The sequence below is a fragment of the Oncorhynchus mykiss genome, chromosome 9 (assembly GCF_057628025.1).
Source record: "Oncorhynchus mykiss isolate SJ-2025 chromosome 9, ASM5762802v1, whole genome shotgun sequence".
In the NCBI taxonomy this organism is placed as follows: Eukaryota; Metazoa; Chordata; class Actinopteri; order Salmoniformes; family Salmonidae; genus Oncorhynchus; species Oncorhynchus mykiss.
The window spans coordinates 53,369,750-53,382,409 of record NC_143030.1 but is presented as its reverse complement, the minus strand read 5'-3'; the positions used below and the strand labels follow the sequence as shown (position 1 = coordinate 53,382,409).

At 39.4% G+C, this 12,660-nt stretch overlaps 1 protein-coding gene across 1 annotated transcript; it reads left to right on the top strand.

The window, feature by feature from the left end:
• The first annotated feature begins 4,126 nt into the window (after positions 1 to 4,126).
• LOC110532252 (peptidyl-prolyl cis-trans isomerase FKBP1A) lies at positions 4,127 to 12,270 on the top strand. The gene is made up of 5 exons (XM_021615980.3): positions 4,127 to 4,323; positions 4,446 to 4,493; positions 6,050 to 6,162; positions 9,562 to 9,728; positions 9,879 to 12,270. Exons 1-4 carry the CDS (start codon positions 4,287 to 4,289, stop codon positions 9,688 to 9,690), a joined length of 327 nt encoding a protein of 108 aa, XP_021471655.1. The 5' UTR covers positions 4,127 to 4,286; the 3' UTR covers positions 9,691 to 9,728; positions 9,879 to 12,270.
• Positions 12,271 to 12,660: the final 390 nt, after the last annotated feature.

The following is a 12,660-nucleotide window of genomic DNA, read 5'->3' as shown; positions in this document are numbered from 1 at the left end:
AACACCTACCATTGCACGAATGTACCTAACCATAAACATCAATGCCTTTCTTTTAAAATCAATACACAGAAGTATATTGTTTTTAAACCTGCATATTTAGTTAAAATAAATTAATGTTAGCAGGCAATATTAACTAGGGAAATTGTGTGCGTTCACTGCATGCAGATTCAGGGTATATGCAACAGTTTGGGCCGCCTGGCTCGTTGCGAACTATTTTGCCAGAATTTTAGATAATTATGACAACATTGAAGGTTGTGCAATGTAACAGCAATATTTAGACTTAGGGTTGCCACCCGTTCGATAAAATACGGAACGGTTCCGTATTTCACTGAAAGAATAAACGTCTTGTTTTCGAAATGATAGTTTCTGGATTTGATCATATTAATGACCAATGGCTTGTACTTCTGTGTTTTATTATATTATGATTTGATAGAGCAGTCTGACTGAGCTGCAGTAGGCGGCAGCAGGCTCGTAAGCATTCTTTCAAACTTTACTGCGTTTGCCAGCAGCTCTTAGCAATGCTTGCTTCACAGCACTGTTTATGACTTCAAGCCTATCAACTCCTGAGATTAGGCTGGCAATACTAAAGTGCCTATTAGATCATCCAATAGTCAAAGGTATATGAAATACAAATGGTATTGAGAGAAATAGCCGACCTGTCATAATAACACAACCTAAAACTTCTTAACTGGGAATATTGAACCACCAGCTTTCATATGTTCTCATGTTCTGAGCAAGGAACTTAAACGTTAGCTTTTTATATGGCACATATTGCACTTTTACTTCTCCACCACTGCGTTTTTGCATTGTTTAAACCAAATTGAGCATGTTTCATTATTTATGTATTACATTAAGTTAAAATAAAACTGTTCATTGTTCATTCAGTGTTGTAATTGTCAGTATTACAAATATATACACTGCTCAAAAAAATAAAGGGAACACTAAAATAACACATCCTAGATCTGAATGAATTAAATATTCTTATGACATACTTTTTTCTTTACATAGTTGAATGTTCTGACAACAAAATCACACAAATGATCAATGGAAATCAAATTTATCAACCCATGGAGGTCTGGATTTGGAGTCACACTCAAAATTAAAGTGGAAAACCACACTACAGGCTGATCCAACTTTGATGTAATGTCCTTAAAACAAGTCAAAATGAGGCTCAGTATTGTGTGTGTGGCCTCCACGTGCCTGTATGACCTCCCTACAATGCCTGGGCATGCTCCTGATGACAGTCTGTGGTGCAACGTTGGTGGATGGAGCGAGATATGATGTCCCAGATGTGCTCAATTGGATTCAGGTCTGGGGAACGGGCGGGCCAGTCCATAGCATCAATGCCTTCCTCTTGCAGGAACTGCTGACACACTCCAGCCACATGAGGTCTAGCATTGTCTTTTATTAGGAGGAACCCAGGGCCAACCGCACCAGCATATGGTCTCACAAGGGCTCTGAGGATCTCATCTCGGTACCTAATGGCAGTCACGCTACCTCTGGCGAGCACATGGAGGGCTGTGCGGCCCCCCAAAGAAATGCCACCCCACACCATGACTGACCCACCGCAAACCGGTCATGCTGGAGGATGTTGCAGGCAGCAGAACGTTCTCCACGGCGTCTCCAGACTCTGTCACGTCTGTCGCATGTGCTCAGTGTGAACCTGCTTTCATCTGTGAAGAGCACAGGTCGCCAGTGGCGAATTTGCCAATCTTGGTGTTCTCTGGCAAATGCCAAATGTCCTGCATGGTGTTGGGCTGTAAGCACAACCCCCACCTGTGGACGTCGGGCCCTCATACCAGCCTCATTGATTCTGTTTCTGACCGTTTGAGCAGACACATGCACATTTGTGGCCTGCTGGAGGTCATTTTGCAGGGCTCTGGCAGTGCTCCTCCTGCTCCTCCTTGCACAAAAGCGGCGGTATCAGTCCTGCTGCTGGGTTGTTGCCCTCCTACGGCCTCCTCCACGTCTCCTGATGTACTGGCCTGTCTCCTGGTAGCGCCTCCATGCTCTGGACACTATGCTGACAGACACAGCAAACCTTCTTGCCACAGCTCGCATTGATGTGCCATCCTGGATGAGCTGCACTACCTGAGCCAGTTGTGTGGGTTGTAGACTCCGTCTCATGTTACCACTAGAGTGAAAGCCCCGCCAGCATTCAATAGTGACCAAAACATCAGCCAGGAAGCATAGGAACTGAGAAGTGGTCTGTGGTCACCACCTGCAGAACCACTCCTTTATTGGGGGTGTCTTGCTAATTGCCTATAATTTCCACCTGTTGTCTTCCATTTGCACAACAGCATGTGAAATGTATTGTCAATCAGTGTTGCTTCCTAAGTGGACAGTTTGATTTCACAGAAGTGTGATTGACTTGGAGTTACATTGTGTTTAAGTGTTCCCTTTTTTTTTTTGAGCAGAGTATATAAAAATCGGCCCGATTATCTGCTATTTTTGGTCCTCCAATAATTGGTATCGGCGTTAGTCATAATCGGTCGACCTCTAGTATATTGTGTAGTATAACTGTTAGTAGCTCATGTGCCTCACCCTAATAATTTGGTCCCTTTTCTCCTTATTTATCCTATTGTTCTGACTTGGTGGTGCACATGTAGCCTATAGCCTGTTCTAGAGAAATGTCATCAAATATTGTAAGAGCTTTCATTGTCTGCTTATATGCCGCCTTTTTATTCTACGGTTCTGACTTGGTTAACAGGGAGAATATTGTAAGAACGGCCCATTTTCTGAATTCTGTCGTACATTTCAAAAGTGCTGAACAAATAGTTATATTGACTACTGCTTTCCTAGCTCGCTTCTTATCCATTCGTCATCCCCTAATGCCATAGTTTGTACATCTCAATTGTCAGTAGAAGCACATTTGTTTAACAAGTCAGCCATAGATGTTTTTTTTTTTAACGCGAGGCTTAATGAACTATTTTGCTGCCAAACAAGACTCTGCTGATTGCCAGGTGTGACAGTGGTAAGGTGTTGGGACTCTGCTGTTGGGACAGCTTTATGTAGGCCCTAACAGTTTGTGTGTACAGTTTGTCACTTATAGTAAAATGTGTGTATTGTTTAGTGTTGTGAAGTGCAGTGACTTTGCTGGCATGCATCTAAAACATTTTTTTTTAGTTTGCCCCACCAAGATGTACATGCTACAGTCGCCACTGACAATATGAAATGGACATGCCCTGTTTTAACTTTCGGGACTGTTAGCATACTCAGAATTTTTTTTCTGGACACCAATATTTAATCATTTTACAAAGGACAATTTGAGTCAATCATTATAAAACGATTGGTGACGAGAATCCCCACTTTTTCCGCCGTAACGGCTACGTGCACATACATGGTAGACTCAGTGTTGCCAACTTGGCGACTTCGTTGCTATATTTAGCGAGTATTCAAACCCCTCTAGCGACATATTTTCAAAAAAGCGACTAGCGACAAATCTAGCTACTTTTTCTGGTGTTATTGGAGACTGACGTGAAAGTAGGTATCGTTCTTACTCTTCTCAACGAGCAGCGAGTGCTGCCGTGGGCCCCGTCCCAAAGCACAAACAGGCAGCCCAGTCCTCGCGCTGCAGTCAGAGCAGGAGATGCTCACGCCTCCAGACTACAAATGAATCGCGCATGCTGGAAACCGCCGCTGGCTGATCCCGCCCTGGTTTACATTAAAAAAAAATATTTTAAAAAATTAACCTGAATTAGGGCCAGACTAGTTAGCATAATTGTCTCACATTGCAATTGACAGTTTTTTCTATTATCTCTTTTTGGTCCATTTAGATTGTTTTTGTATACATTCTACATTAACAATGTTATGGTTAAAAATGTTCATGTTTTTACTGTGACTTGTTGTAGGCTCCTAAATGAACCATAAGGTTAAAAACCAAACCAAATTAAGAAAACTAAGTAACTCCGCCAGAGTGTCTCTTTTGGGTCACGTTTGCCGAACCCAAGCCCAGATAAAGGGTTGGAATTGTGACAAAAAAACAACAAGAATCGACAGAAGAAAGTTTATTTGTAGTTCTAAAAATATTTAAGGTGTTTTTTACTAACTTTTTTTGTCTCTCCCACGACTTTACTCCTCTCTCCTACAACATGCATCACAATTATACGCAAAATATGCAAATTAGGCGATGACGCCATTCAGCGACTTTTGGGACTGCCAATAGCTACTTTCCTTACTGAGGAGTTGGCATCACTGGGTCACGCCGCTGCACCGAGACAGTTATGAACAGCAACTGAAGTACCATATTGCGGGAGGCGAGTTTCTTGACAGGGTGTAACGAACAAATGGGAGTCGAAATTGAGACAATAACCCCTGGCGATGGTAAAATGTTTTTATGCATATCTTCGCTTCAGATTTATGGTGGATTTCCGTTCTTTCAAATGAATTAATCATCGTCTTCTCAACCGTTATCCTGTTTTTCTATGCGCCTTTTTTTTCCACAGGAAGGACTTTCCCTAAAAAAGGACAGACGTGTGTCGTGCATTATGTTGGTGAGTTTGGATATTTTCTGAGACATGAATGCACCACTGCAAATTCCAATCGTTTCTTTGATTCATTCATAATTTTGATAGGCCGCATGTTGTATCAGTAGTCTTGGCAGATGGATGCATTTTTGGCTCAGCCTCTATTGGCTGTGTAGGAATACTATATTTTGTTAATTCAAGGGAATTCCATTAGGATGCAATTGCAAGTAGAACTGTAGCTGGCCACCCATCCATTCATGTGTTGCATTACAGCTTTCTGTACATGGAGGCTGCTTTCTTGTATAGGAACATTGTAACATCGCGTACAAGAAGTCTCGACTACTTTGTTACGTTGTTGCCACCTGTCGCCATCGGTGGTTATAGTATGGTAAAAGCAATTTAATGTGTCTGTCTTGAATGCCTTCAGACGTCAGCCACCACAGAGTTAAGTCCGACACAGACAAGACGTTGAGCGATTTTAACCTTGTCAGATTTCCTGCTTTTGTTGAAGTTGGATAGAACTGATTATCGCTGTCTGGAGTGACTCGTTTCGTTTTAATTGTTTACTAATTAGTTTAATGGAACAATTTAACAAACCCAATAGGATAATAGCTACAGGGGTTGGATTATTTTTTTCAGTTAGATTGACATTGCTACTTGACATGTTCTCATACGATTGAGACTATTCAATTGGCAGCTGATATTGTAACACAAATGGGATTATGTAATTTTGACATTATACTCGGATTCATGCCAATGCAAAATGTGTAAGCAATCGTCAAGAGTACACCTGTTCTACTTTGCTATAGCAACAATAGTAAATTTGAGTTCCCATTTTATTGAATCATCGTTTATTTTTCATAAATTGTACCCTCATGTTATGTTAATGGTAGACTCATCTGATACTCATCTGCTGTGGCAACCTAAGTCAAAATACAACTGAAAATGTTGTTGAATTCCATTCCTAATAGATCATTAAATAGAGAGAGATGTGCAGGTCTTTTTTTCTGCCCACCTCAGACAGCTGCAGGGGCTATTTCTGAAATACTTGGAATCTCTTCTACTGACCTGATTAGATTGTCAGTCGCAGATTTGTTTTTATTTATTTAACTAGGCAAGTCACTTAAGAACAAACTCTTATTTACAATGACGGCCTACCCTGGCCAAACCTGGAGGACGCTGGGGCAATTGTGCACTGCCCTATGGGACTCCCAGATACAGCCTGGATTTGAACCAGGGACTGTAGTGATGCCTCTTGCACTGAGATGCAGTGCCTTAGACTGCTGCGCCACTCAGGAGCATGTGATTGCAGGGTGCGGTGACATTTGTAAGTGCTGAACTCCAACAGAGAAATTAATTTAAAAAAAAAAACATTTACAACTGTAACAATGATAGATCTCCATTGGGGGACAGTATTTGTCTGTCTGCTTAAGCTCAAGTTCATTTTGGTTTTAGTACAGGAATTGCACCCCCAGTGCAGTCCTGAAGTTATTGCTTTAAAACGTAATAGACAGACCTCTGTTACTGACTGTCAAAATAAATCCTTTCTGCTCTGTTCTCATTTCCTCCTCCTTCCTGTTCAGGCTCCCTGACAGATGGACGCAAGTTTGACTCATCCCGTGACAGTGACAAGCCCTTTAGGTTTAAAATAGGAAAACAGGAAGTGATCCGTGGCTGGGACGAGGGAGTCGTGCAGGTGGGTGTACTGTGCAGATGTCTCTGGTGTCTGTCTGCCTCTAATTCTAGGAAGTACATGAGAAGGGTTTTGTGTTGAAATGACTACATCTCCTTGTAACTGAGAGGTTTCCATTTAGACATACTGTAACACAGAAAATCCCATATGTATTTGCAATGCAGTCACTTGGTGCCTTCAGAAAGTATTCACACCCCTTAGCTTTTTCCACATTTTATGTTACAAGGTGGGATTAAAATTGATTTAATGGTCTTTGTCTGTACACACTACTCTGTCAAAGTGAAAAATGTAGCATTTTGTAAAAAAAAAATCATAAAAAATAAAACAATAATCTTTATTTTACATAAGTATTCAACCCCCTGATATACATATTAGATTCACCTTTGGCAGCGATTACAGTGGTCAGTCTTTCTGGGTAAGTCTAAGAGTTTTGCACACCTGGATTGTACAATATTTGCACATTTTAATTATTTTTTAAATGTCAAGATCTGTCAAATTGGTTGTTGGTTGTTGATCATTGCTCCCTAGCAGAGGGGGTGACCTTGATAATTTATTGTTAAAACGAGAGGCTGCCTGGATCTTCAACTTAAAGACCCTTGCTCCCTTCGGTCTCAATGTAGAATTTGATCTGAAGTCATTCTGCCAGGGCGGCAGCCTAGTGGTTGGAACGTTGGACTAGTAACCGGAAGGTTCCAAGTTCAAACCCCCGGGATGACAAGGTACAAATCTGTCGTTCTGCCACTGTTCCTAGGCCGTCATTGAAAATAAGAATTTGTTCTTAACTGACTTGCCTAGTAAAATAAAAATAAAAGATTATTGTGCCATTGTAATTGTTTGTAAGCTTTTGTAGTCAAATTAATTTATGATCGTATGCTATCCATTTGTTGTTTGCATGCTATTCTTTGTATGCCATTTTAATATTTGATAATTAACCAATGATATTAGGCCACTCTTGGCCATGATTACAGACTACTGTGTCTTTTGACACTACATTAACGAGTCATCCCGCAGTGTTTGTGATTATACCCTGATGAAGACAGCTTGGCTGTCGAAACGTTGGTAATTACATTTTTGCATCTGAGCTCCTAGAGTGTGCGGCTCTCTTTAATTTTCAAGATCATTGCTAGACAACCAGTTTCAGTTCTTGCCATAGGTTTTCAATCAAAACTGTAACTCCGCCACTCAGGAACATTCACTGTCTTGGTAAGCAACTCCAGTGTAGATTTGGCCTTGTGTTTTAGGTTATTGTCTTGCTGAAAAGTGAATTAATCTCCCAGTGTCTGGTGGAAAACGGACCGAACCAGGTTTTCCTCTAGGATTTTGCCTTAGCCCCATTCCATATATATATTTTTTATCCTGAAAAAACTCCCCAGTCCATAACGATTACAATCATACCCATAACATGATGCGGCCACTACTATCCTTGAAAATATGGAGAGTGATAGTAATGTATTGGATTTGCCGCAAACATAACACTTTGTATTCAGGACAAAAAGTGAATTGCTTTACCAAATCTTTTTTGTAGTTTTACTTGTAGTTTTACTTTAGTGCCTTGTTGCAAACAGGATGCATGTTTTGGAATATTTGTTTTGTACAGGCTTCATTATTTTTACTCTGTCATTGTAGGATAGTAGTTTGGAGTAACTACAATGTTGATCCATCCTCAGGAGAACTATCACAGCCATTAAACTCTAACTGTTTGTTTTAAAGTCCCAATTTGCCACATTGTGAAATCCCTGAGGTGTTCCTCTCCGGCCACTGAGTTAGGAAGGACGCCTGTATATTTGTAGTGACTGGGTGTACGTCCAAAGTGTAATTAATAACTTAACTATGCTCAAAGGGATATTTGTTAGCTTTTTTTTAACCATCTACCAATAGGTGCTCTTTGCGATGCATTGGAAAACCTCCCTGGTCTTTGTTTGAAATTCACTGCTTGACTGAGGGACCTTAGAGATATGTGTGGGGTACAGAGATGATAAACACTTTCACACAGCGACTCCATGCACATTTTGTGACTTGTTTATAAGCAAGTTTTTACTCCTGAACTTATTTAGGCTTGTCATAACAAAGGGGTTGAATACTTATTTCAGGTTTTCATTTTTAATACATTTGTAAACATTTCTATAAACAACTCCACTTTGACATTATGGGGTATTCTGTCTGTGTGTGTGTGTGTGTGTTGGGGCTCAGTAACAAAAAAAAATTGTCATCAATTTTAAATTCAGGCTGCAACGCAATGTGGAAAAGGGGTGTGAATAGATTATCCAGAAGAAACACATTTGAAATTGCTTGATGAATTTCTCTGTTCCAGGTACAGCCTTCCATTTCTGTAGGAAGATGGTTTTCATGCATAGCAGTGGCGTAAACATACTTGATAGTACTACTTAAGTCGTTTTTTTGGGGGGTATCTTTGTTACTATTTATATTTTTGACAACTTCACTTTCTTCATTACATTCCTAAAATAAAATCACTTTTTTCCCTCCATACTTGTTACATTTTGAATGCTTAGCAGGATAGGAAAATGGTCAAATTCACGCACTCATCAAGAGAACATCCCTCTGATCTGATGGACTCAAACACACATGCTTCGTTTTGTAAATTATATTGGAGTGTGCCCCTGGCTATTTGTAAATAAAATGGTGCTGCCTGGTTTGCTTAATATAAGGAATTTGAAATTCTTTATGTTTTTATACTCAAGTACAGTATATTTTAGCAATTACATTTACTTTTGATACTTAATTATATTTAACAACAAATACTTTTACTGGGACACTAACTTTTACTTGATTCACTTCTATGAAAGTACTTTTACTCAAGTATGACAATTGGGTAATCTTTCCACCACTGATACATAGTGTAATCTGAACAAATGACATGCTTGGTGGGGTCTATAAAACACTGAAGTAGTTTCATGCACCATGGGGCAGTGCACACAGTCTGCCCTCTGTTTTACAGCCATGTGATGTATAGCTGCAACAGATTTAAAAGGGAGATATGTGCAACAGGAGGGAGAGACTGAGACCTTGCGTACCTCAAAGCATTTCGTCTGGGCTTTTGACAGGAAGTTGATTAGGGAAACAGATTCAGACGTACCCATATTAGTCTTCGTTGTGAGGGATAGGTATTCTCCCAGCAATGGCACTCTTCCACAAGAGCCTTTGGCATTTTCACCAGAGTCACCACACTTACAGCATGACAAACACCTCCCACACAAAATCCTCTGTTTAGTATTCAAACAGTGAGCATCTGGGCTTGGGTGAATTGCTGCTTAAGTCCAACCAAAAAGTGATGCATAATTAATAAGATTTGAGCAAAAAGTTGTCAACAGTGTCAATGAATGTTTCTCACGCAAATGAACCAAAGCTTATCTCTGCCTATGTCCTCTCTCCCTTGTCCTGAAGATGAGTGTCGGTCAGAGGGCCAGGCTGACCTGCTCGCCTGACTTTGCTTACGGGGCGAAGGGCCACCCGGGGATCATCCCACCCAACGCCACCCTCCTCTTTGATGTTGAGCTACTAAGCATTGAATGAAGCATCCCCACTACCTATTTTCTTTATTTAAAAATATTGTAAGTACTTGAAGATTTTGTAATTGTTATGTTATTCTCAGTTGAGGTAATAGTACAAATGCATCTAGTATACAGGACTGAACCACGCAAACATCTGGTATGGTTTTAGCAATGGTTTCAATCTCATTCCTTTCTCCTCTGCCTTTGCAGGTCACTTCCTACCTTGGAAACATATAGAGAAGATAGGAGAGTCTACACTTGATTCTATAAGAGGCTTGAGTCTATAGTTCCAACACTTTGGTCAATGTTTTATCCATGTATACAAAATCTGTGTTTTTGTCAGTAGCTAGGTTTCCATCCAATTGGTGACAGATTTTCATGCGAATATTCTAAAATCTAGATTTACTCACCAGAGATGCGTGATGACGTAGTGCACATAATTACTGTTGCAGCTAATTTCCCATATACCAATCTTTTTTTTTTTAAGAAAAAAATGGGTTTCCATGCATTTGTAACTCTATGTTTTTTTCCACAAATGTTGCATTATAGTAAATGTGCCCACTCTGGTATTGGCACATGTGCTCTAGCCAACAGTTTACAGATACAATGTGGGTATAGCCTACAAAAGAGCTAGATTATATGTATATATTTTTCAAACAGCAGCCAAGCATCGATCATCATGTCACCAGAATTAGACCATCAATATTTATTGAAAGGAGCATCAAGAGAATCACCGTGCACTTTCACCACCCTGTGAAGTTCATTATAACTGATTTTATTTGTAGCCTAATAAACTGCATGCTTTCCCGAGTCGTAGTGGGAGGACCACGCAACATATCATCACGTGACTTTGAGATGATAGTTATCAATATTTGCGCATAAAAGCAATTCCATTGCCATTTCTCGCATAATACATTTTACTGACACATAAAGATCCCACCTTGTGTAGTGTATTTTGTTTTGTCGACATTTGGAAAGTTCACAGAAAAATGTACTGTTTCCACCAGGCCTGTGACATTTTCTAACCAACATAAAAAGGTTGGATGGAAACCTTGTTACTCAGTTATTTTTTTCTTTCAATTCACCCTCTTAAACACCTATGAGCCATAACCTTAAAAATCTTGATGTTCTTATTCTTGAATTTTTGAATTGTGCTTTACTTTTCTTTGTTTCTCAAATTACTGGTTGTGCATGGTTATGAGTAATACAAAATACCAATGAAATATTAGCAGTGACATTCATCTGTTTGTAAGAGTACCTATTACTAACATGGAGGGCTGGTGCTTGAGTAAATCTTAAAGGGGAAAATGCACTTAAACGATCTTTTGGTATTTATTTTTTTAGTCCATTGTTGATTCAGTCCCAAAAATGTTTTGGACGTCAAGTTTCAAGATATTGGACTTTCAAGAAACAAAGTGTCACTGGGCATATCATGATTATGAAAATGCTTAGATTTGTTTTTGAGTGGATTTTCTCTTTTTTTTGACTGAGGAACAAAATTAAAAGAATATGAAAAGCACATATTTGCATCCACACCTCTCCCAGCTGAAAGTATAACAAATATTAATTGATTTGGTTTAGTGTAATGTTGAGTGGGATAAGTGTAGTAAAATATTGAGTTGTGGGATACCTAAAATAAGAACTTTGTTTGATACGTAATTTATCCAGACCTTTCACAGTGATTCTTTGATTTTGATTGTTAATTTTATTAGGAGCTAGTGAGCATTCTGCACAGGGGAACTAGTACAGTAGACAATTATTGTATCCTATGTGTGCCTCTCTTTACCAGACACACAACCACAAACTAGCCTGGTCTGCATGTTAATAATATCCTGATCTATAGGTGTTAATGCCTTGCATTTGAATCACTTTTTCTTTCCAAGTCAAATCTTTAAACCCACTGAGAGCTTTAAACATATTAGTGCAAAGATGGGGGAACTGTATTGATCCAGTTCTCGGGCGTGCGCAGTTCGAAGAGAAACCTCTTAGTTTACTTAGCAGTGGATATGATCAAATGCAGCTAGTGCAAGTTAACATGTAACTAGATGGTTATCATCTACAACATTGCTTGGAGGCAAGAATACTGAGTCAGGGAGGCAAGGTAAAATATCACAAATAAAGCTAGATAAAGGCAGAAAAATAATATACTTCTTAATCTTAAACAGCTATAAGCATCAGTCTTGTGTGTTTTTCATGGTCATCACTCACCCGCTGTTAAGTTTTCCAAGGTCCCGACATCGGCATTAGCTGTTCTGCTAGTTTTTTTTTTTTATATGTCGGGAAAGTGACCTTTGATGGTCAACAGAAAATGGCTCTGTAGTATACTCTCATTAGTTGGAGTAGTGATTATGCTTTTCTTAGAAGTGAAATGCCTGAATCGATTGTCACCTTATTTTGTTTCACAAATTGCCATTATATTTTTCCGGTGCCAACTTAATTGGCATCTGAATTACTTATACTGTACCTGTAATGTAAAGTAATTATTTTGTCAGTGTCATTAGTAAGACTGACCACACTGCCTAAATGAAATGCTGTGTTGTTGTAGTCTGGTGACAGAGGCATCCATGTTTCGTATCACATTAAATAAAGCCTGTTGAAATAATGTTAATTTTATTATTCAGAAAGCACTTTTTCAGATGCTGGCCATCATTGTTCTTGATGTTACAGCTTTCTAGGTGTGTGGCACAAATGGTCCTCCTATGTATTGTCTATTTGTGTGCCGAGTTACATACGCAGGCAAACTGATCTCTAAGCTGCTTTGGGAAAAACTATATATATATTTCCCCCTTTAGGTCTCTGTGATGTCAATGGTAGGGCATAGAGGGATATTGGGTATCTGGTTGTCAGGAAAAAGTGGGAAATTGGTGGTAGACTATACTGTTGCGCTGATATATGGGTATGCATACATTTGATTTATCCTGAGTCAATTAATGGATTATCTGGCATCAAGGATAAAACAATTTTAAAGTATCAGTGTTGAATTAGTCTATTT